Genomic DNA, 23,365 nt, shown 5'->3' with positions numbered 1-23,365 from the left:
AAGCATAAACATTGCTGACAATTACTTGGATTTTTTTCCTGTTCTGCACCTAATGATAAGATTCTTATAAGGATGTTCTCTTCTTGTAGCTTTTTGCCTGATTATCATAAACAAAGTATAATCATGTATTTTTTCTTGTCCATCTTCCCTAATGGACGGTAGAGCACGTACTGGAAGGGATGTATGCATTTCATTCATGGCTGTGCCCAGTTTCTCACAGTGCCTAGCCCAAATGTTTCATGACTATTTACTAAAGCTGTATTTCTGATTTCTCTAAGTGAACAGAGATATGATGAGAGAATAAAGGGGAAAGGCACCCCATAAAAAACTTATTACTTCTCAAGGTGTCCCATGTTGAGATAAAAGCAGAGTAAACCTCATGCCTGAATATGTCCTGTTTCCTAGAAGACGCCTGCCTGGTACCAGGGAGCTTTGTGAAAAGCTCAGGTAAGCAATTTAATGCCAACTATAAAATGCAAACCCACCTCTTTCTGGGATGGTAATGTGCAGCACTCTAAAAGACATAGTGTTTGAATGATTTTGGACAATATTCTGCTTAAAGGACCTAGAGTCTTTTTTTTTTTTTTTTTTTTTTTTTGAGACAGAGTCTCCCACCGTTGCTGGGGCTGGAGTGCAGTGGCGTGATCTCGGCTCACTGTAATTCCAGCTCCTGGGTTCAAGCAGCTGGGATTACAGGTGCCCGCTACCATGCCCAGCTAATTTTTTGTATTTTTAGTAGAGACAGGGTTTCACTATGTTGGCCAGGCTGGTCTCAAACTCCTGACCTCGTGATCCGCCCCCCTCAGCCTCCCAAAGTCTAGGATTAAAGGTGTAAACCACTGCGCCTTGCCTAGAGTCTTAATTCACACACAAAATCAAGGCTTAAATATAAAGCAGGGGCCCGGGAGCAAGCCATGGTGAGGTTGCATATCAGATTTCTCTTGCCCTGATTTAAAAATCTTCCACTGTTTAAAACTACTGATTTCTAAATCATAACTATAATGCTGGAACAGGAGATGGGACCCCCAGCTTTTATTTAGCACTTGACTGAAATGTAACATAGACTTCAGGCTCTTTTATATTAAATAAATGTCAGCTATTGTTCATCTCCAGTGAAATGAATAAACCTTAGATGACAAGGACTTCAAGGTAGACAAAAGGAAGTAAGATAGAGCCAAGGAATTTAAAAAATTTTAAGAGTTCAGGGAAAATGATAAAATATCTTAATCTAGAGATATTTAAGAAGAAAGGGATCTTTTCCCTAAAACCGGGGGAGCAAAGCGTACTTCTTCGTGAACCACAGCAGCCATCTAGTCTTGTTTGTACTACAGTAAGAATAGCAAGACCATGCTTCAGGAAAGCTGTACAGTGCAAACAGCCCCCCACTGCCTCGGAGTTCATTGAGTAGGGGTCTCTTTTTACAGAGGAGACGCAAGCTGAAACTCTCTTGCTCTGGTGTTCTAGAAACTCAGTGGTGAAGGCTGAGCTGTGACTCTTCCCCAGATTCCTTGAATTCTCAAGTGTTAAGGCCTAAGATTTAACATGCAGTTAACCTTGTTAACAAAGGTGCCTTCATATTGAGGAGACATTAAAGCTTAGCTACACAAATATACCTTGTCTCCTCCAGTGCTTAAAAAAAAACACAAAAAAACTACTACAAGTTGGGCAGAATCATGGTAAAGAAGCATTTTCCATTGCTTCAAGCAGAGCAAATAGAATCTCTACCGATAGTGCTTCTCCTGAGTTTCACTAGGGACATTAGATTCGTAGTGGTTCAACCCAGGCTTCCCCTTTCAGGGACTGTTTTGTCACCTGCAGGCTGAAGCGTTCTTTTCAGCTGAAGATGCAAGGTTGCCCTACAGAACGTTTGGTAATCAGGGTGGGAAGGGAGGGAAACATTTGCATGTGGCATTCCCTGAAACAGGGTTGTAATAGCTACTTGACAGGAGAGAAACTAGGTTTTCCTTGAGATTCCCAGGCAGAGTCAGCAGTGATGAGGTGTCACATTATAAACAGCCAGGCTTTCCACTTGGCCCTAGCTTTGGTAGCATTTTTTTAAAAAAATCTGAGTTGGAATAAGGATATTCAGGGCCAGAGTCAGGGAAATGGAGCCATAAAGGACAAGGAGGCGGGTAGGGACGGGAGGAGGCTGAGCAGCTGTGGGCAGCATCTCTGAAGGTGAAGAGGCCTCCCAACCTGTTCAGGGCCTCCTGGGGCTGAGGACAGGAAATGGAACGGTTGTTTCAATGAAGAGCCCTGGAGGAGAGAGATCCCAGACTGGCTGACAGATCTTTCCCTGCCTCCCTGTGGGATTCAGGAGGGTAAGCTGAGGATCCTCTCTGCGTGAGGACCGCTCCTGGTGCCCCGCACACCTCCACCTCTGCCATTCTCATGTAGAATCATGGAGATGTGCAGGAGAGGATCTGAGAGTTTCAGCCACTTATCCAAGGGCACACAGCGATTAGGTGGACTCCAGAATCTTTCACGGATCGTACTGTTTCCTCTGTGAATAGTGTTAATCTTTGTTCCTCCCTTTTCCCTGAGTTTTGGATAGAGAGACTATCACCCAGATTGAGGAGGATCTGGGTGTTTGATTTACCAACACATGCATTTTGTGACCCCACAGAACCTTCTGGTGGGTGCCTGGAGTTACAAAGAGAGCAGCTGCCATTTTCTTTGCCCCGAGGAGCTGGCTCGGTGACCTCCTTCAGTCATGGAAAGTCCCTTCCCCAGTTAGACTCTGGCTTTCCACTGGCTTCTCCTGCTGCTAAAATAAAACCGGGCAAATCCCTCAGTAAACCGTGGAGCATGAAGAGGTGGGGCTGCTTCTCCAGCATTTGTCAGAGGTGTGAAGAGGTCATTTTTTGAGCGCACGGCTTTGCTCCTCTGGCTGCCGTATCTCCGTCCGCTCCAGCTGAACTGCTCTTATTACTTCTGTGCTTACTTTGCCAAGAGCCTCTTCATACTGACTGTTTTTCTCCAGGGACACTCCTGTTGAACTGGGCTTTCGGCATCACTCTTCCTTTCTCTTTTAAAGAGTGAAGTCCATGAACCCAGGCAAGAGCACAGACGCTGTACTACAGAAACAGCTCACTAAGCTCTTTAAGCTCCTCGTGCTCCCCTCCACCCCAGCACTTGTGTAAATCCCACAGATGCAGCTGAATGACTTTACGTCCTCCAACCGTGAGACAGGCGCTGTGGAAAGAATTAGCAACACGTACCTTTGGAACTAATATTTGTAAAAACAAGCTTGATCTGGATTTTCCGTACTGTTGCAGAGACCAAAACTAACCACAGTGTTTGTAGCACAAGACAGACGTGATCAGAAAACAGCGAAGGCTCCAGCAGCGCAGTCCACCCTTTCCTCCAGCGCCCTCTCCCCATTTCCACTCACATTTTCCCAAAGAAGCTACCAAACAGGTTATGCCTCTTAAGTGTATTCACTTCAGCCAGAGGGCGACTTGAATGGACTGTGCTGTTCACATTTCCTTCCTTGGTCTTTTGTGGATTAGAAACCATAGCGCGTTAAGATAAAAAAATTAGGTCAAAGCAGCCATAAACAGGTTCAAATCTTTATTTTTCTCTTTTAAGAGATGGGGGTCTCACTCTTGTCCAGGCTGGAGTGCAGGGGCACAATCATAGTTCACTGCAGCCTCAATCTCCTGGGCTCAAGTGATCCTCCAGCCTCAGCCTCCCAAAGTGTTGGGATTACAGGCGTGAGCCACTGTGCCCTGCCAAATATTTTTTACGTGTTGCGTTAACACCACCATTTAATTGGTGGCCTTCATATGGTCTATGGAAGCCAACACTTCTTAAAGAATAAAGAATAACAGAAGACTAAGTACGCACTTAGGGACTTTAAAAAAAAAATCACAAAATATTTTGTTAGCATCTTCATGTTTTTAAAATCAAGAAAAGCTTGCTGTTCAAACTTCTAAAATGGGTTTTTGAACACAGTGCGAACAGTTTAGAGAAAGAATACTTAAAAAAAAAGTCTGATCCATTTTTTCTAACGAGTGATCAGGAAAGCAGAGGCGAGAGGTGACTTTAATTTCACAAGCAAATATACACCCATGTGCACATTTATACATCTGTTTTCTGATTACATCATACTACAGGCAACAAGGGGGCCTGGTCAATACAGGACTTCTGAGACACAGAGCTGCCAGACAGTGCGAGTAGAACCTGGATACTGAGTTTTCCAACACCTTACTGGGGAGAGAATGAGAGTCAGGTGCAACCGAGAGACAATACCAAATGAGCGGTGCTCTTTGCAAGAAGAGGAGAAGAGGACGTTGTGTTCATCCTGAGAGCCGCTTCTGAGAACTTCAGGGAGGAAGTCCAGAACCCTGATCTACATACAATGACAGATGACGGACTCGCTGTGGAGGACTCCTGCAGTAGTGTTCCTGGTTAGAACAATGATTTCTTCCCCAAAGGCGATGTGGGCACAGAACTGAGCTGTGTGAACGGGAGGGCCGAGTAAGCACTGTTCACTCTGCTGAATTTGCTCTGGCAGCCCAAGTCCTTACTGTGAGGCCTGTCTGCCTGCTGCTGCTGTTACCAGTCTCTTAGTATGGTTAGTCATTTCTCTTGTTCCTGCTGCTGTTAAAAGGGCTTTTCCTGTTTCTCCGTCTGCCTTGAAGCTGGCCAGACATCTGTGGAGTGACAGGGCCTTTCCAAGAAGGCAGAGCCAGAGTGATGAGATCCACACAGGTTAGTGAGATGAAGACACGAAGGAATATATAAGCACCCAGGCCTTGGTCCCAGTGACAGTACCTGTTAAGAGCAATGTGTGACAGACCCCACTCCTGAGCCCTTCTGATGGCATTGAAAACCTGGGGAAACACAGTTTCTTCTGGGAGGTGATTAGCTGGTGCCACTAGAACATCTATCCCAGTAGGGCGTGGGGTCACCTCCCCACCATATTCTAAAGAATCACATACTCCTGCTGGAGCAGCAGGTGTTGCAGAGGTGTGAAGGGGGCCAAGTCAGTCTCTGGGCAGGAAATCCAAGCTGCTGGCCTTTCTGGGCAGGGCGACGACTGGAGGGAAGAGTGCAGCAGCATTCTGCCATTGCTGGCAAGTCTCTGTGAGGGTGGGAGGGACCCCAAGATGGCATGTTGACTTGGATGCAGCGTCCGTCCCTGTCGCACTCAGAGCTGCAGATGGAAGGAAAAAGTGTTTCTGAGCTCCTCATGTTTGCGTCTGTCCTCAACATGGCTCCCCTTCTGCCTCCCTTCTTGCAGGTGTAAATCTCCTGCAGCCCCTCTCCTTCCTGTGTGAACGCAGAGTTGGCTCTACAGAGGGTGAGTGGAGCGTCTGGCAGTGGTTACTTTGCTGCAGTCAATGTAATTTTGGTGAAACAGCACCAAGATTGATCGCTCCCTCCCCTCCTCTTAATGTTGGAGGTTCAGAAGACAGGGATCTGGTCTCTCCGAACCACATCAAGGTCATCATCCAAAGTTAACAAAACCTGAAATGAGAGGGACGGAGGAATGAAAGGAATGGACAGTCACTGTCACACTTAGTCCCTGTTTTCTCTCGGAGATGTCCACAGACTGGAAACTGTGAGTTCCCTCATGCTTTCTGCAGCTCTCTGCAATGCCTTGCTCTTAATAGTCACTTATCATAATTATACACTTCAGTTGTCAATTAATTCAAATATTTATTTGTGAAGCTATTCCAGTTGCTATGGAGATACAGTTTGGAACAAAAGAGAAAAATCTCTATTCTCCAGGCAGCTTACATTCTAAAGAGGGCTTTAGAGATGAAACAAATACATAAGTAAAATGTAGCACGTTAGATAGTAATAAGTGCTAAGGATAAAAGTTAAATAAGGGAGGAAATATAGGAAGCTTCAGGTGTGGGGAAGTAAAAAATTTTGATAGGGTGGCCTGGGAAGTCATTACTTAGAAGGGAACATTTAGGTCAAGACTTAAAGGGCATGAAGTCCTGTTGGATAAAGTATTGCTATACAGAAATGCACCCTCCTCTTTTTCTAGTTCTCTCGACTACCACTGTCCCCGCGTGGAACCTTTAGTTCCGCTTTTGTTGTCTCTGTCTGTCTCAAGAAAGTGATGATCACAAGTAAAAGCCATAAAGAATGTTTATACGGATTGGTTAAGCTTCCCAAAGTGGCCACTAGGGAGTAGCCCTGCTCCACTCTTGAAGTTACACGGCAGGCCTGAGCCTGCTTAGCGTGGAGCCGGGGAGTCTAGTAGGGTTAATTGCCAATTGAACCTGCCTACAGGCACCACGGACTTCTAATTGGGAAAAGTCGAAGTTAGGATTAAAAGATAAAACAATAATCTTTTATTTGGGTTGATATAAATACTCATGGCTTCTGATAAAGGGTTGGGGCAAAAAAATAGACAAACTACAGGAGAGATTTGGGACAGACTGGTCAGAGGCAGCAGAGGCATGGCTGCTATCCCAGGCCACTTAAGGAATCTGTAACATATTTGTGAAATATTCAGGGAGACTGGAGGAGGAGGAGGAATGTGAGTATGGCATGAGAAGGAATAACCAAATGTTATCAGAATTGCTAAAAGTCATTCCTGGGGAAATTCTGGGCACGTGGGTCTAATAACCAATTCAGAACAAATGTGCTATGCAAATGTGCTGTGCAACTTTTGTCCCTCTGTGTCTAAAGATATGGAAGAGTAAAGAAAAACTAAAGATCTAGCCAAAGGATACAAAATTTTAGAAAGAAATAAGATGGTCTGTACATTGAATTACAAGGAGGAATTGGAAAGAAAAATTAGAGAGGAATATAAAAAAAGGATATAAGGAAGAGCAGCAGAAGGAAATGAGAGTACAAGATGTAAACAGAGAAGATAGTCACAAAAAGATAGATACGAACTCACCAAGAATGAGAAAAACAGAGCAGTAGCAGAGAGGAAGTGCCAGATGTCATGGTCGTCGAAGAAATCCAGCAGAATACACTCGCGATTCTTCTCCCGGGATTCGGCCGGGGTTCCCTGGAGGAAAGTGAGGCAGAGCATGGGCAAGATCCCCACAGTTCAACTGTTCAGAGTTGAGCATCCGAAAGCTACAAAAACGCTACTAGTTGTCTGGTTCAAAAAGTTAGCTTCCAAGGAAACATACATCCACACAAAAACCTGTACACAAAGACCTCAAAAGCACAGGCAAGCAAAACAAAAAGAGAGAAATGAAATTACACCAAGCTGCGAAGCTTCTGCACAGCAAAGGAAATGGCCAACAAAGTGAAGAGTCAACCCACAGAATGGGAGAAAATATTTACAAACTATCCGTCTGATAAGAAATTAATAACCAGGATAGATAAGGAGCTCAAACAATGCTAAGGGAAAAAAATCTAATTTAAAAATGGGCAAAAGATATGAATAGACATTTCTCAAAAGAAGTCACACAAATGACAAACAGGCATATGAAAAGGTTCATTGATCATCAGAGAAATGCAAATCAAAAGTACAATGAGATATCACCTCACCCCTATTAAAAAGGCTTGTATCAAAAAGACAGGCAGTAACGGATGCTGGCGAGGATGTGGAGGAAAGAGAACCTCACCCACTGTGGTGGGAATGTAAATTAGTACAGCCACTGTGGGGAACAGTTTGGAAGTTCCTCAAAAAACTAAAAATTGAGCTACGGCCGGGTGCGGTGGCTCGGCCTGTAATCCCAGCATTTTGGGAGGCCAAGGTGGGTGGATCACCTACGGTCAGGAGTTTGAGACCAGCCTGGCCAACATGGTGAAACCCTGTCCCTACTAAAAATGCAAAAAAGATTAGCTGGGCATGGTGGCGGGGGTCTGTAATCCCAGCTACTCAGGAGGCTGAGGCAGGAGAATCACTTGAACCTGGGAGGTGTCGCAGTGAGCCGAGATCATGCCATTGCACTCCAGCCTAGGTGACAGAGTGAGACTCCACCTTAAGAAAAAAAAAAAGAAAGAAAAAAAAAATAGAACTACCATATGATCCAGCAGTTCTACTACTTGATATATATCCAGAAGAAATCAGTCAAAGAGATATCTGCACTCCCATGTTTATTATATAGCATTGTTCACAATCGGCAAAATATGGAATCAGTCTAAATGGCCATCAACGGAAGTATGGACAAAGACAATATGATACACAGATCTACATAGACAATGTACATATACATACATACACACACAATAAAAAAGATTAAAATCCTGCCATTTGCAGCAACACATATGGAACGTGGGGCCATTATATTAAGTGAACTAAGTGAACTGCAGAAAGACAAATATTGCATGTTCTCACTCATATGAGGGAGCTAGAAAAGTGGATCTCATGAAGACAAAGAGCAGCTTGGTAGTTACCAGAGTCCGGGAAGGGTAGTGGGGAGAGGGAGATTGGGGAAAAACAAAATAATATACATGTATTTATTATATGTGGGGCCGAAGTGAGCACAAGAATATACGTGTATTTATTATCACTGAACTGCACACTTTACAATGGTAACAATGGTAAATTTTATATGTATATTTTACCTCAAAAAAAAAAAACTTGTACACAAATATTCACAGCAGCATCATTCATAAAGACACAAAAATAAAAACAATCCAAATGTCCATCAACTGATGAGCAGGTGGGTAAAATGCGGCATATCAGTACAGTGGATTATTATTCATCAATGACTAGACAGGAAGTACTATGTATGTTACAACATGCTTGAACCTAGCACACATAAGCGAAAGAAGCCAGACACGAAGGCCACGTATGATGTGATTCCATTTCTATGAAATGTCTGGAATAAGCAAATATGCAGAGACAAAAGGTAGATTTAGTAGTTGCTTAGGGCTAAGGAGTCAGGGAGAAGTGAAGAGTGAATGCTAATGCTATCAGGTTTCTTTCCAGAGTGACAGAAGTCTTCCAAAATCTATTGTGGTGACAGTTGTGGTGGAATGCTAAGACTTCTTCCTGTTCTGTGCCTCAGATATACCACTGATTTCCTAGGCCTCGGCTCTGCTGCCTGTGGACTGGACGTAATAACACTCCCACTTGGGTATTTGTTGATGGATGGCGATGATGAGAAAGTTGCGAAGATGAACACTACTCAAGGCCTTCCACCACGGTAAGCATCCACTGGGACCAGCACCCTAATACAACACGCAATGAAGACCAAGTCGGCAGCGTTTGCAGTGCTTACAGATTTATGAAGTGCCAGATTTATGAAGAGAATGATAACCACATGCAGTTACTGTGCATTTATGTGTGGCTATTAAAAACTATCCCTTGTAGAGAAAATTTTCATTTTAGACACTGTGAAAACACGTTAAGAGAGAGGTAGAAGGCCAAAGTGGCAAATTGGAGAGAGGAGTTCTTGGAGAAGCAAACTAGCCTCTTACCTCCCAGCTGCTGAGATTCTGGAAGAAAAAGTACAGGGCGGCAGCCCACATCACAGCGGTGGCTACGATGCAGACCAGCGGCACTGGGAGGACCTTCTCGGAGCTGCGGAGCTGTCAGGAGAGACCAGATGCGGCCTTACGGGACCCCGCCTGTGCCAGCCCGAGGGCCGGGGCAGCCGCTCCCGGCGCCCGCTCTTACCTTCATGATGATGTAAAAGGCCAGGTACAGCAACAGGTTACAGATGAAGATGCCCAGCATGTAGGAAGCAAAGTCCCTGGGGCGGTATATCAATCCGAAGAGGGCGCTGCGGACGTGGGAGAAATGTGGGCAGCCGTGACGGTGGCTTTGTAACACTATTGGCTTTTCCAGTGTCCCAGCCCCTTGAAGGGGAAGGGGCAGGTTCTTCTTTTTTAAAACGAAAACTTTTATTTTTAGTTAACTTCATTTTTTTAAACTCTTACCTCGTGATGCAACAGATTTTTTAAAAAATACTTTAACATGTAAGTTTTTTTTTTTTTTAAAGAGTTGGGGTCTCACTCCCTCACTCGGGCTGGGGTGCAGTGGTGTGATCACGGCTCACTGCAATCTCCACCTCCTAGACTCAAGTGATCCCTTCACTTCAGCCTCTCTGGTAGCCAGGACTACAAATACATGCCACCACTTCCAGCTAACTTTTGACATGTTTTTTTTTTGTAAAGGCAGGGTCTTGCTCTGTTGCCCAGCCTGGTGATGGATTCATGGCCTCAAGCCATCCTGTTGCCTCAGCCTCCCAAAGCCCTGGGATTATAACCGTGAGCCATGGTGCCTTGCCTATATAAATAACGTCCAATTTATTACACTTTCTTCCAAGCATCCATTTCTAACAACCATGTAAAGTTTCCATAATTGAATTAATGTAAACAATCATCTTTCCTCTTTTGTTAACGTGTTTCCCCACATTCTTCAGTTTTTCACTATTATAAGAAACACTACAATGAATAAATGAATACTTTCAGACATTGAGCTTATCTTTTTTTTTCATTTAAGATTAGTTTCTTAGAATAGAAGCAAAATTATCTCCGTAATTGGCTTGACACACATTGCCAAATTTTTGCTAGCTGTCTATTGTTTTCAAATTAATGTTACAGTTAATTTTGGTTGGAGTTAGCTTTAATTTTGTTCCAAATTTCTATTCAGTTATAACATGTCCTTTATTACATAATTCTTCCTATCTCCTTATTTTGAAATGGTTTTTAATGAATACACATTCATATATATATATTTTTAAATCTCCATCTCTCTATCTAGTTGGGTTTCTGTCCTCCATTTGGATTCGCTGATTCATATTTTTAATTTCTAATTTTAGATCAGTGCCTCGCTCTTTTATTATTGTTTTATAATATGCTAGATTATCTGATTAGGCTAGCCTGCACTGTTCCATTTGGTAGCCACAGGTGGTTATTTAAATTTAAATTAATTAAAATTAAATAAAATTGAAAATCTACTTCCTCAGTCATACTAGCCACATTTCAAGTTTGCAGTATCCATGTGCTAACAGTTACTATATTGGACCTTATGTGTGTAACATTTACATCACTCCAGAAAGTTCTACAGGACAATGCTGGGCTAGTCACCTCTGCCCCTCCTTCCTTCTGTTCATCTCTTTTTCAAAGATCTTTGGAATTTTTGCCTAACTAGGCAAATAAATTTTAGAATAAAAGCTTATTAACTTAAATACTATTCTAACTCTAAATTTACATATTACCTTGAGAAAAAATATCTTTACAATCATCTTTCCACCAGGACCTGAGGTCTCTCTTCATTTAGCTATATATTTTCCTATGGCTCCTAATAAGGTAATTAATTACATTCTCTCTCTCTCTCCCTCTCTCTCCTTCTCCCTCTCCCTCTCTCTCCCTCTCCCTCTTCCTCTCTCTCTCTCTCTCTTTTGACGGAGTCTCGCTCTGTTGCCCAGGCTGGAGTGCAGTGGCGCCATCTCAGCTCACTGCAATCTCTGCCTCCCAGGTTCAAGCAATTCTCTTGCCTCAGCCTCCCAAGTAGCTGGGACTACAGGTGCCCACCACCACAAACGGCTATTTTTTTTGTATTTTTAGTAGAGATGGGGTTTCACCACATTAGCCAGGATGGTCTCCATCTCCTGACCTCGTGATCCACACCTGCCTGGGCCTCCCAAAGTGCTGGATTACAGGCGTGAGTCATTGTGTCTGGCCAGTAATTACATTTTGTAAAGAAAGATTGTGTACATCTCTCAAAATTTATTCCTGAGTATTTAAAGCGTAAAGCTACTATTAATGGACTCTTTTTGTTCATTTTGAATTTCAACTGACTTTGTTTTTGTTTTTTTTTTGAGAGAGGGTCTCACCATGTTGCCAAGACTGACCTCAAACTCCTGGCTCAAGCAATCCTCCCGCTTCAGCCTCCCAAAGTGTTTTGATTATAAGTGTGAGCCACTGCACCCCGCCTCAAATGACTTTGTTCTGTATAAAAGAGAAAATTTTCTCCTCCCAGATTTTGAAATCTTTAGTATATGAAGCAACTCTTGTATATCCTTCATTCAGATTCTCCAATTATTAGCATTTTGTTACATTTGCTTTATCATTTTTCTCTCTCTCTATATATATTCCTATGTATGTACACACATCTCTATGCCTATATGTAAATACATGCGTATGTATGCACACACACCGTTTTTCTTCTTCAGAACCATATGAAAGTAATTCTTTTTAAAATAACATTCATAGGAAATCATTCCACGTCTTTATGGAGCAACTGAGAAGGCGGTAGTCCACGATCAGATAATCACGGTGTATGTCTGCCACTGCACCGCCTTCATCTCTAGAGCCCCCGTTGTCCCACAGAGCTGTCTATGAGGAGAGGTCATCTGCCTTGTCTTGTGAGCAAATCATGGGTTTCGTTTTGCTTATGTGAGAGACAGAGACAAGACAGGTGATTCTGTGTCCCTGGGGTCATAGTCAAAGGCTGTTCATTATCAAGAAGTTGGTCCCTTTTCTCCTCCCAGTGCCCTCTCTTTCAGGGCCACCAGGACTGTTCAGTCTGCTAGAAGCATGGTCAAGAAGAGACCACTGCCCAAGAATCCTCTCATCTTGACCTGCCCCAAGTAAAGGAGGAATCCTTAAAGAGTATGCATCTTATCCTGAGGCAATCCCTGGGGTGACAACATGAAAAACTTCTTCCAGAAGCACATGCCCCTGAAATAAGACTCAGATTCTCATGACTTGATTCTGGCTTCTTCTGAAGGCATGCCTCTTCAGTCCTTAATGTTCACTGGGATTAGAGAATCTTTTTTTTTTTTTTTTTTTTTTTAAATCAAAGGCCACTGACCCCGAGGAGCTCATCAGCTAGGACCCACAAATAAAAGTAGTTAAACTTACTTATTTTTTGAGTGATCAAAAAAATATTTCACTCATTCTACTGTTTGAGAATAGGTTGCACAAAGTAATTTTGGCTAGCAAAAATATACATCTGTTGTACTGTTCTATTTTGAGCCATGTGAGGAACAAAGGCCATGGGGGAAGAGAAAGAAGAATGATGTAGGTAGAAAGAAAGAGATCTAGAGGGAAAGAAAGAAAAGGGACTACGTGCGCGTGCGCACACACACACACACACACAGAGTAAGAAAAATTAAATTTCTACAGAAAAGAATGCCTACTGGGTAGTCTTTATGGAAAGTTTTGCAAAATAGTTTAAAGCTATGTTGCATGTTTGCAATCATTGTCATAATTATCTATCTATCTATCCATCTATCTATCTATCTGTCCATCTATCCATCCATCTATCTATCCATCTAGCTATCTATCATCTATCCATCTAAGCTATCTATCCATCTATCTATCATCTATCTATCCATCTAGCTATCCATCCGTCTATCCATCTGTCTATCCATCCATCTATCCATCTATCTATCTATGCATCATTTATCTATCTATCCATCCATCTATCTATCCATCTATCCATCTGTCTATCCATCTATCCATCCATCCATCTATCCATCTATGCATCATCTATCTATCCATCTATCCATCTCTCTAGCTCTCTATCCAACTATCTATCCATGCATCTATCCATCTATCTATCCATCGTATCTACATAGATTTAACAAGTTTTGATGTTTGTTTTGTTGAGCAAATGAACTCAATACATCAGTGTTTTAAGAGAGGCTACAACTGGTGCATGAGAATGTCCTACTGTCTTCTTTTCAGGAAATAAAATACCTGTTTTGAGTCTCTAGAACAAGCAGTCCTACCTTCTCCTTAATTTCAGATTTCTCTGTAAAAATGACAGTCAAGGAAAGCTAAACCACAGGGTTACCAACATTAATAAAGGCAAAAGCATATTTTCATAAGACTACTTACAAGGACCAGTTAACCAGATTCCCCACAACCAGCAACACCATTCTATCCTGGAAAAGAGGAAAGAAAACATCAAATGAGAGGCTGCACACCCTACTTTTCTTTTAAGCTACTGTATTGGAAGCATCAGCTATAGGAAAACAATTGCATTGGTGAAAAAATTTTCCTATGGATCTAAGACCCTTACCTATGATCTGACATTAATCGTATACAAGGACTAAATGGCAAGGCTGCCAACTGCAAATAGACCTGACCTCATCCCTATGAAAGAAAATGTGGTCAGCAAAGCAGGACTCTGACTATTTCTCCCCAATATTTAGTGGAGCTGGCCCATGGGACCACTTCTTAGTGGGGAGGCTGGCAGTATGCGCTGATTACTTCGTAGTTAAGAGAACTCTGCCACTTGTACTGTGTAATCGAGGACTGTTTTCCTGGAGAGTACTACTTGGTAGCCTCTATTGTGACTTTCAGTCCTCAGCTGTAGGGAGTTAGTTTTGTACCCATTACTCTGGTTCCCAAAACTCTCAAACTCGTGTATCTACAATATACACTCTTGTAGGGGAGAAAATAGGGAGAAAAGGCCCATTTTAAAGGACAATAGGCCAGATGTAGTGGCTCACACCTGTAATCCCAACACTTTGGGAGGCTGAGGCAGGCGGATCACCTGAGATCAGGAGTTCAAGATCAGCCTGATCAACATGATGAAACCCCTCTCTCTGCTAAAAATACAAAAAATTATCCATGTGTGGTGGCACACACCTGTAAGCCCAGCTTCTTAAGAGGCTGAAGCCTGAGAATCATTTGAACCTGAGAGGTGAAGATTGCAGTGAGCCAAGATTATGCCACTGCACTCCAGCCTGGGTGACAAAGCAAGACTCTGTCTCAATAAATAAATAAATAAATAAATAAATAACAATTACTCAGACAGAAATTTATTCACAGTCTGTCCCTGTTCTTTGCATACTACTTAAAACTTTTAGGAGAGAGTTGATTATAGTTTAATTTGCATAACCACTCATCTATTTAAAACTAGCAATTCTTTATCTTTTAGGTGATCCATCCAATTTGAAGGAAATAACTTCATAGAAAAACATTAGTTCACCTATTAGAATGGCTAAAATCCCCAAACAGTGACAACTCCAAATGCTGGCGAGGATGTGGAGCAACAGTAACACTCATTCATTGCTGGAATGCCAAACAGCACAGCCACTTTGGAAGACAGTGTCACAGATTCTTACAAAACTAAACAGATGACTGCCATACAATCCAGGAATAGCTCCCTTTGGTATTTACCAAAAGGAGTTGAAAATTTATGTCCACACAGAAACCTACACATGAATGTTATAGCAGCTTATTCATAATTACACAAACTTCCAGCTTACCCCTGCTGTCCTGGGGGCATTATTAGTGGTGTGCCCTTTCACTTCCAGCAGGGTACCTCTTTGGATGGTTATTTATAGGGGTACTCTGCTCGATCCTCCCCATAGCTATGATCACTGTTCATTTATTTTTATTTTGTTTTGTTTACATTTCATTATTATTATTTTTATTTCCAAATTTTATTTTACCTTCAGGGGTACATGGGCAGGATGTGCAGGTTTGTTTCATGGGCAAATGTGTGCCATGGTGGCTTGCTGCACAGATCATCCCATCATTCAGGTATCGAGCCCAGCCTCCATTAGCTATTCTTCCTGATCCTCCCCTTCCTTCCATGCCGCGCCCTGCCCTCTAACAGGCCCCAGTGTGTGTTAGTCCCCAGCATGTGTCTGTAATGATCACTATTTAACAGTTGGATAGATATATTTTCTTCTTTATTATATACTAGCAAATAGTTTGTTTATATAAATGGGACCATGTTAGCTTGACTTTTATGAAAAAGAGTAAGTACCATGCTCCTTCCCCCACTAACTGGACCTCAGCCACCCTCAGCCATCTGGCTCTCTTGATTTTCAGAGCCCTGAGTGACTGCCTCAAGCCTGTCCCTCCCACCATTCCCCTACTTTCTGGGAGAGGTCCAAAGAACACAGGAACATGCACGTACCATATACAGAGGTCGGCTACACTGCTGGACACAGTCTGTGTAGAACACCATGGCAGCCCGCCGGAAAATTCCCATATCTGCTGATAACACAAATGCATGGTCAGAAGGCTTAGTCAGAGAAAATACAAATACTCTGAAGTGGCCCAAGCTTTTGGGCCAGAATGATGTCATCCTCACTTCATTAAAATGCATTAGAATGCTTTGCACCTAATAGGTGGGCAATAAGTATTTGCTTAGAAAAAATGATATCGTCATGGAGGGATGCCATATCCATGCATCACACAGGAGAAAGGCAAGGAAGATGGACACAAGCAGCTAGCACTCGCAAATAACATGGTGGCTGGCCGACCCGTTTCCGTCTCCTTCAGCTAATCTTCCCTTTGTTTACAGTTTACCCCGGTGGTGTTTTCTTTACCATAGAGATGTTGTGGGCGCCCTTTATAGTAGAGAGTGTGAGGGCCCCCACAACATCTCTCTAGAGGATGGGAAATCTTAGCTTGTAAAGGTTTAGAGGATGCTCTCTCTAACTTATAAAGGTTTGGATCTATATTTCTCAAGCAGTTATAATTTAGTAACAATTGAACTAAAGGATCCTAGGCTCTACTGAGCATGTTCAGAAAGGCTATCTGAACTGAAACGATCATCAAGGGAAAGTAAGTTAAGATGGGGAGAAAAAGACAGGAAAGTTTTTTAAAACAGTTTAAAAGGATGATATGAAATGCAGAGAGTGTGTGTGTTATAATGTTACATGAACAGTCAGGGTCAAAGGCGGGCTGTGTTTCTGTGAGCTGTCCACGCCATAGACATCGAATGCCTGTCTGGGTCTGCCCAAAGCAAACATTTTCAAGAGTGTGGATCTCAGCTCTGTTGTGAATCCTACTCCTCCTCAAGGTTACCTCCGCGTCAATTTAACCATGAGGGAGAAACCTGTCTCTGTGGCATTTCAGAAGAGGCGTGGAGCAGGCTAGGTTGGGTGCAGCCACCCCCCTCTCTGGCTTCCCCCACCCTGCGGAGCTGGCCTGGCCTGCAAGAGGGTGTTCAGGGAGCAGGGCTGGCAGGACAGCCAGGTGGGTCATTTTGATTAAAAAAAAAAAACAACAAAACAAAACCAATCTAGACCCCTGGAAAGGGTGGCTGAACATTACCTGTGTCAGACACATCTGAATCAGGAGGAAGCAGAGAAGAAAGGAGAAAACAGAGAGAGATGTGTAAGAAAGTAACCAAACATGTAAACTACTGGTCATTTTGTTTTTTCTCAAGATGGACAACTTTAATTTTGCTTTCTGATTGTAAAGGTGATGTTTACTTGTCAAAAAGAACACAGGATCTTTCTGCTTGTCTCAAACATTCAGAAGTTTTCAACTCCTCGAAGAGCGAATTAAGGGTTTTCTCTCTCCCTGTCTACTTCCGTGCATCACTTGCAATTTATCATCCAGCCTCTGCCATGAGAAATTCCTGAGGTCCTTTTCTAGAGCTCTGAGATGGGCGACACAGTAGTGATTTGGGGAAGCAGCTCTCCGGTTTATGAGAGCTAATGATGAAATGTTCTTCCTCATTGCTGCTGCCTTTCCTGTGTCCATGTTTATTTTCTTGTGTAGCCTGAAGGGCCACAGAAAAAGGACATGTGATTAGAAAGCAGAGGCAGCTTATGACATGGGTAGAAAGGTTGGGGTCAGCTGAATCATGTCCGGGAATCCAACTTCCTGCCTCTGGACTAAATTTAGACACAATCATTGTCACGACAAAACAGAAAGTTTTCTTTTGACTCTGGTACATCTGTAACCACTTCTTTTAAAAGATAAGATAATTTAGCACTGCAAAATTGCATAAGGCAAAGGTGGTATAAATATATTAAAGCTCCCTTATGTATTAGTGGTCACTACCGTTGCATATATCTGCACTCAAGTTTATTTTCTCCAACTCCTGAAGAAACCAGAACAACGATGCTCCCAATTATTTTCCTTTTGAAAGTTTAGTTTCTGTGACTGCCCTTACCTTCTGTCTGGTGGAGGAGCATGACCAGCATGCCCTGCCAAATGTTCTACACAACTGGCTCAAGTCCCCGGGGGATTTGGAGGTGCGCCGGCTGTGTTCGTGCCAAAGGTCACTCTACTGACCACAGCAAAAGAACCAACCTTTGAAAATGAACAGCTGTCCTATTTGGTCCTCTAGTCTTAAAGCCATTTGTTTATGTAGAATTGCTCTTAGACCTGGGCAAGAGGGTTCCATGTTTTAGAGGCCTCATTCCCTCATGAGTGGGGAGTCTGCAGGGCCAAGGGACTCCTCTTTTCCTTCTAGAAATTCTGAACTCTGGGGCCTCAGAAGTGTCAACCTGCCCAGAAGGCTCCGAGCCTGCTCTAGGGCCTGCATAGCCCCCTTCCCTTCCCTTGTCTATCTTCCTGAGGGTAGATGGCACCACTAGGGCACACCTCTAGGGGCAGGGAATGGCCAAGTGGTGGCTATTTTTGGGGATGTGGATGAACATCGGATGTCGGGCAAGGGTGCCGTATACACACCTGTGAGACTCCTTAAGACATAACCAGAGGTAGGGAAAAGTGTTCTTCGAGGAACCAATAATTCTAAATTTGAACCTGGGCCTTCTAGGTTGCAATGAAGGTATATTTTTCCTTCCTTCTCTCCCTCCCTCCCTCCCTTCCTCCTTCTTTCCCTCCTTCCTTCCTTTCCTTCCTTCCCTCCCTCCCTCCTTTCATGTGTTTAATAGCTTTATAATCTGCTTTATAACTTTGATGTCCTTACACATATGCTATGCAATGCTATGCAGGCTTTTATTTGCACTCTTGCTCTGGGCTTTGTTAATATCAGAGGTTTTGCCTATGTTTACATACAATAATTTGCCTTGAAATAGACAAAAGGATATATAAGTATGACTTCCTGGAACTTAAAATGATTTTTAAAAATTTAAATGCTCTAAAACCACTTGAATCTGTTTCCATATATGATGACTGACCAACGGCAGATCGCAAGCTGATTTCTGTAAAACATTCAATGCTCTCTGATAAGTTGGAGGGAGCTCAGCAGGTGTCCTGCCTCTAAGACTGGCAAATTGATCTCAAAAGTTCCAGCCCTAGAATCTGAAAATATATAATTCATTCTTGACAGCCATTTAGCATGGTTAGAGAAATACTCCCTTCAAATGGTGCAAACTGAAAAATGTTCCTCTAGGTGGAAGTACTGGTATGATATTATACCATTCACCAAATACAAGTGACAGCCTGGCAGACTGTAAAGTGTCTGCAACCAGGGGTTGGCGGTACACCTCATCTCTGAGGTGTGGCAAACCTTAGTTTCTCAGCTGAAAATAGAACTAGTGGTAATAACTTATTGCTATCCTGCAAGGGAGAGGAAGCTCTTGGAGAGAATATATGCTATTAAACATGGCATAGAGTTCGGAGCATGTGTTCACGGTGACCAGTGACACTTTCAGCATAAGTAAAGGCAATGTCTGCTTCTTCGTTAAGGTTGATTCGTGTGTTTAGTATAGAATTAACAGGTAACTCACCTATCTTGAAACGACCCATATAATAGATCTGGGTGCTGAGGGCTAGCGAGGCCAGAACGTGGATTGCAGAAAAGATGACCCAGAACCACACGTCATTTTTTCCAAACACCTAGGAGTAAAGGTGGAAGTTACCTTCATCTGAGGTTTTCCCTTAAAAACTCACCAAAATCATTCTCTCTCCCGTATGTGTAAGGAGTCAAAAACAGCTGTGTGCACATTCTGTTTTTCTTCCATTCTGGAAACTCCCACGGAGCTTACTGTCCAGTGAATGGGGGAAAGAAAAGTAGCTACTGGGCCCAATAAAAATGGAAAAGGGGAGAAATAGCAGAGGCAGCTGAACAGCAATGGTGAAGGGGCAACAGGTCTAAAGTGGGGGTGAGTGCGCTTCCAACAGCCAAAACAGCCAACATGTGTTGTCCACGCATATTTAGAAGCTGGTTTCTGTTTTTTCAAGTCAGTCTCTCCAGTCAGCTTATATGCCACTATTCCACTTTCACATGAGTCAGGTCCAGCTTTATATTAAAATTATCCTGTGGTCATTTTACAGGTGCCTAATACATTATTTAAAAGAACCAACTAAATAACTAAGTAAAAGTGAGCCATGAGTGGGCCAGTGATGAAAGTGTATCATCAAGTGGGGATTTGGGTTAATCCAAACCTGTTCAGCTGATTGTTGCTTGTTTATTGGACCTGGGGGGCACTGTTTGAGAGCCAGGTGGAAGAAGGTGGGGGACGCACCACTCCAAGGACGGTGAGCATGATGACCAGAGCGAAGGAGGCGTAGGCGGAGTAGGCGCTGGCATTGATGTCGGGGTGGCGGGTCTGATAGAGCTTCAGCATGCACAGGCCGGCGATCATGTACATGAAGGAGGTGTCTGAGGACCCAAAGGAGGAGCCAGATGATCAGGATTCAGTAGGTGACAGACAGATGATAGTTTCTAGATTTTCCTTCAGCCTCTGAGTACCCCTCACTTCAATCCATGGGCTATTTGCTACCCTCAGACTGTGTGGAGACCTCTAACATGTCAGCCTCCTGGCACATTCTCTAGGCAGACCCCACATACTCCACTTTTAAACTCCTCCAAGGCTGCCCTTTAGGTCACAGAGGAAAAACATCTAATAAATAAATAACTCCTCTTTCACAGAAGAAGAGTGTCTGATATGATAAACAAACAACTATCCTCACTCGCGTTTTAGACTCTGCCGTTCAACAATAACAAAAGATTTCCTAATGGTGACAGTGCAGGCAGTGTGACAATAAAATGAGCCCCAGATGGGTGTGGGAGGTTGTTCTCAGCACCCTGAAATATAACCACATTCATTACTGCACATTTATAGCTTTATAGCCTAGTGATGGAAAATAGCTAGAAATAAAATGTAGCTTACTGTATCTGAATTGTGGAAATGCATATAATTGTAACAATGCAATATCCCCATATTACTCAAAAACTTGGCGAAAACTTTAAATGTCTGAAAATAACAAATGTTAGTAATTATCTGGTGTGTAGGAAGTCTCACACAGCTATTGGGAGTGGGAATTAATGCTCTGGAGAGAAATTTGTCAGTTTTTGGTAAAAGAGAAGCTGCACAAACCAAGTAACTAACAAATCGTACTTGTAGGTATCCCAAGGAACCTCTCTTACATACATATGAAGGGGCATATATAAGGATGCTCATTGCATCATTGTCCATAATGGCAAAATATGGTAACATTTAAATGCTGTTCAATAGAGGAATTGATAAATGTGACATTTTTTATTATGCAATATGACAACCCTTAAAATGAGTGAACTACATGTCTTTGATATAATATTGATAAATCTTGAAACTATATTCTTGAATGAAAAAAGGCTGCAGAACACAGTAAGATAAACTACTATCAGTTTGCTACAAATATAGAAAAATTATAAAAGCAAACCAGAAAAGTAAATGTCAAATTAATCATGGTTGTTGCCTTTATGGGAGGGAGGAGGAGATTAAGTTTGAAAGTGTATCAAAACAGGACCTCAACTTTATCACAGCGTTTTATTCCTTAAAAAGTAGATCTACTGGGAGGCCAAGGCAGGAGGATCACCTGAGGTCAGGAGTTCGAGACCAGCCTGGCCAACATGGTGAAACCTTGTCTCTACTAAGAATACAAAAAATTAGCTGGGCGTGGTGGCGTGCACCTGTAATCCCAGCTACCCAGGAGGCTGAGGCAGGAGAATTGCTGGAACCTGGGAGGCAGAGGCTTCAGTGAGCCAAGATTGTACCACTGCACTCCAGTAAGACTCCATCTCAAAAAAAAAAAAAAAAATAGAACTAAGGGATATATTTTAAAATGTTGATGTCTGTTCATTCTGAGTGGTGAATGATATTATTCTCATAGTTTTCTCTATTAAGAGTGTTTTCTGGTTAAAACCAGAAGCCAGAGCACAAACATTAAACGACCATTTAAAAAAACCCTCATCCTTAAGCATGGAGAACATTGCTGCTTGCCAGACAGCATCAGCTTTTCCCTTCTTCCTTTTAACAGCATCTCAATACTAACTCAATGTTTACCCGCTTTCAATTCAGAAATGCACACTGTCCTAGCCCCTTTGCTTCAGGAAAGCTAATCCCACCTTTGGCTCCAGGGATGGGGCTGATTGGTCTAAAGATAGTCCCACCTTTTTTGCTGATTGGCGAAGCAACCTGGGCCTGAGCTAACCAGTGCCTAGAGAATAATTCAAGAATGGGCTCATGGGGTCAGGTGCGGTGGCTCACGCCTGTAATCCCAATTCTTTGGGAGGCATAGGTGGGCAGATCACCTGAGGTTAGGAATTCGAGACCAGCCAGCCAACATGGTGAAACCACTTCTCTACCAAAAAATACAAAAATTAGCCGGGTGTGGTGGTGCGTGCCTGTAGTCCCAGCTACTGGGGAGGCTGAGGGGAAAGGATCGCTTGAACCCCTGAGGTGGAGGTTGCAGTGAGCTCAGATTATGCAACTGCCCTCCAGCCTGGGCAACAGAGCCAGATTCTGTCTCAAAAAAAAAAAAAAAAAAAAAATGGGCTTATGACATTTAAGCTACTAAGTTGTGAAGGGATGTTATCTGTGGCTTTCTCAAAAAGCAGCTTCTTTCTCTTAATTGAAGCCTCCTGGAAGCCACCTTGCTGCCTCCTCTGGAATTGTTAACAGGGACTATGAAGCCCAGGCCTGCTATAGCTACTTTTGCCACCATCAGGGAAGATAGCCCTGAGGATAAAACCAACATACAGGCTGGGTACAATCAAAGAGATCACAGAGAAATGAAGCCAGAGCCACCAGATAAATCAACCACAAACCCTTTCTACATCTGGACATCCTATTATTCAATCCAACCTAAATTGGGTTTTCCATAAATTTCATCGCAAAGCAGTCTAACTACTCAATTAGGCCATGCTCTGTGTGGAGGTCCTCTCTGATCACTTCAACTCACATAAAATGCCATTTGATCTTGCAGGCATGACTTTGGCATTTTGGGGAGGGTTCCAGGATAAAACTCATGATTCAAATCTGTATCGTAGATACAAGTTCTAATTACCAAACTGGAAGTTGGAATAATTAGGGCAGACATGGTAGCAGGCACTGAGCACCCCTTCCATCATCAACGCGATGCCCATAGCGTAGAAAAGGCCAAAGTGTTTGGGAATCCCGTACTCCTGAAAAAGGAGAAAGGGTGGTCAATAGATACTAATTAGTGCCATATCCACCACCTCACTAATCCGGAAGCCCATGCTTCCGGCCTCATGTCGTTTATTACATGTAACAAATCATCACACCATCAAGCCAGACGTTTCTCCCCTTTGCAGATCCTGTTTGGATCCATTAACCCTTCCTAGCATGCACCCACTCTCTCCTCACCATAGCAAAGATGTCCTTGGCTTCCAGGGCTCTCCGATGGAGGATGTCCCGGCGCAAGACAATCAGCAGGAAGAGGAAGCCCAGAAGCACATGGCCCAGATTGCTGAGAATGTTGTTGAAGGCACTACAGGGATGAGTGAGAGAGCATGAGAGAGTCAAGGCCGCCACAGGGACCCAGAGGATGCATGATGCATGAAGGAATGAGTGAACTCAGC

The 23,365-nt window shown here is 43.0% G+C and overlaps 1 protein-coding gene and 1 pseudogene across 3 annotated transcripts in view; both read right to left on the bottom strand.

The window, feature by feature from the left end:
* Positions 1–3,882: 3,882 nt before the first annotated feature.
* On the bottom strand, positions 3,883–5,220 carry LOC135274217 (uncharacterized; annotated as a pseudogene).
* The window catches only part of SIDT1 (SID1 transmembrane family member 1), an 87,941-nt gene continuing 68,458 nt past the window's right edge, over positions 3,883–23,365 (bottom strand). For 2 of the 3 annotated variants that reach the window (XM_012464002.2, XM_064374623.1), the window contains 10 exons: positions 23,151–23,274; positions 22,831–22,948; positions 20,025–20,161; positions 19,287–19,395; positions 15,767–15,843; positions 13,729–13,775; positions 9,554–9,659; positions 9,355–9,465; positions 6,869–6,982; positions 3,883–5,475 (listed from right to left, as the gene is read on the bottom strand). In XM_012464002.2, coding sequence (XP_012319425.2) covers positions 5,413–5,475; positions 6,869–6,982; positions 9,355–9,465; positions 9,554–9,659; positions 13,729–13,775; positions 15,767–15,843; positions 19,287–19,395; positions 20,025–20,161; positions 22,831–22,948; positions 23,151–23,274 — 1,006 coding nt within the window. In that variant the 3' untranslated portion in view covers positions 3,883–5,412. Of the gene's footprint in view, positions 5,476–6,868; positions 6,983–9,354; positions 9,466–9,553; positions 9,660–13,728; positions 13,776–15,766; positions 15,844–16,911; positions 16,927–19,286; positions 19,396–20,024; positions 20,162–22,830; positions 22,949–23,150; positions 23,275–23,365 lie in introns of all 3 variants that reach the window. The other variant, XM_012464001.2, reaches the window with a different exon arrangement.

This window comes from Aotus nancymaae, unplaced genomic scaffold, assembly GCF_030222135.1.
Source record: "Aotus nancymaae isolate 86718 unplaced genomic scaffold, 86718_ANA_hifiasm-v0.15.2.pri h1tg000011l, whole genome shotgun sequence".
Lineage (NCBI taxonomy): Eukaryota > Metazoa > Chordata > Mammalia > Primates > Aotidae > Aotus > Aotus nancymaae.
Note: the sequence above shows the minus strand (reverse complement) of the source record. Positions and strands in the feature narration are given on the sequence as shown.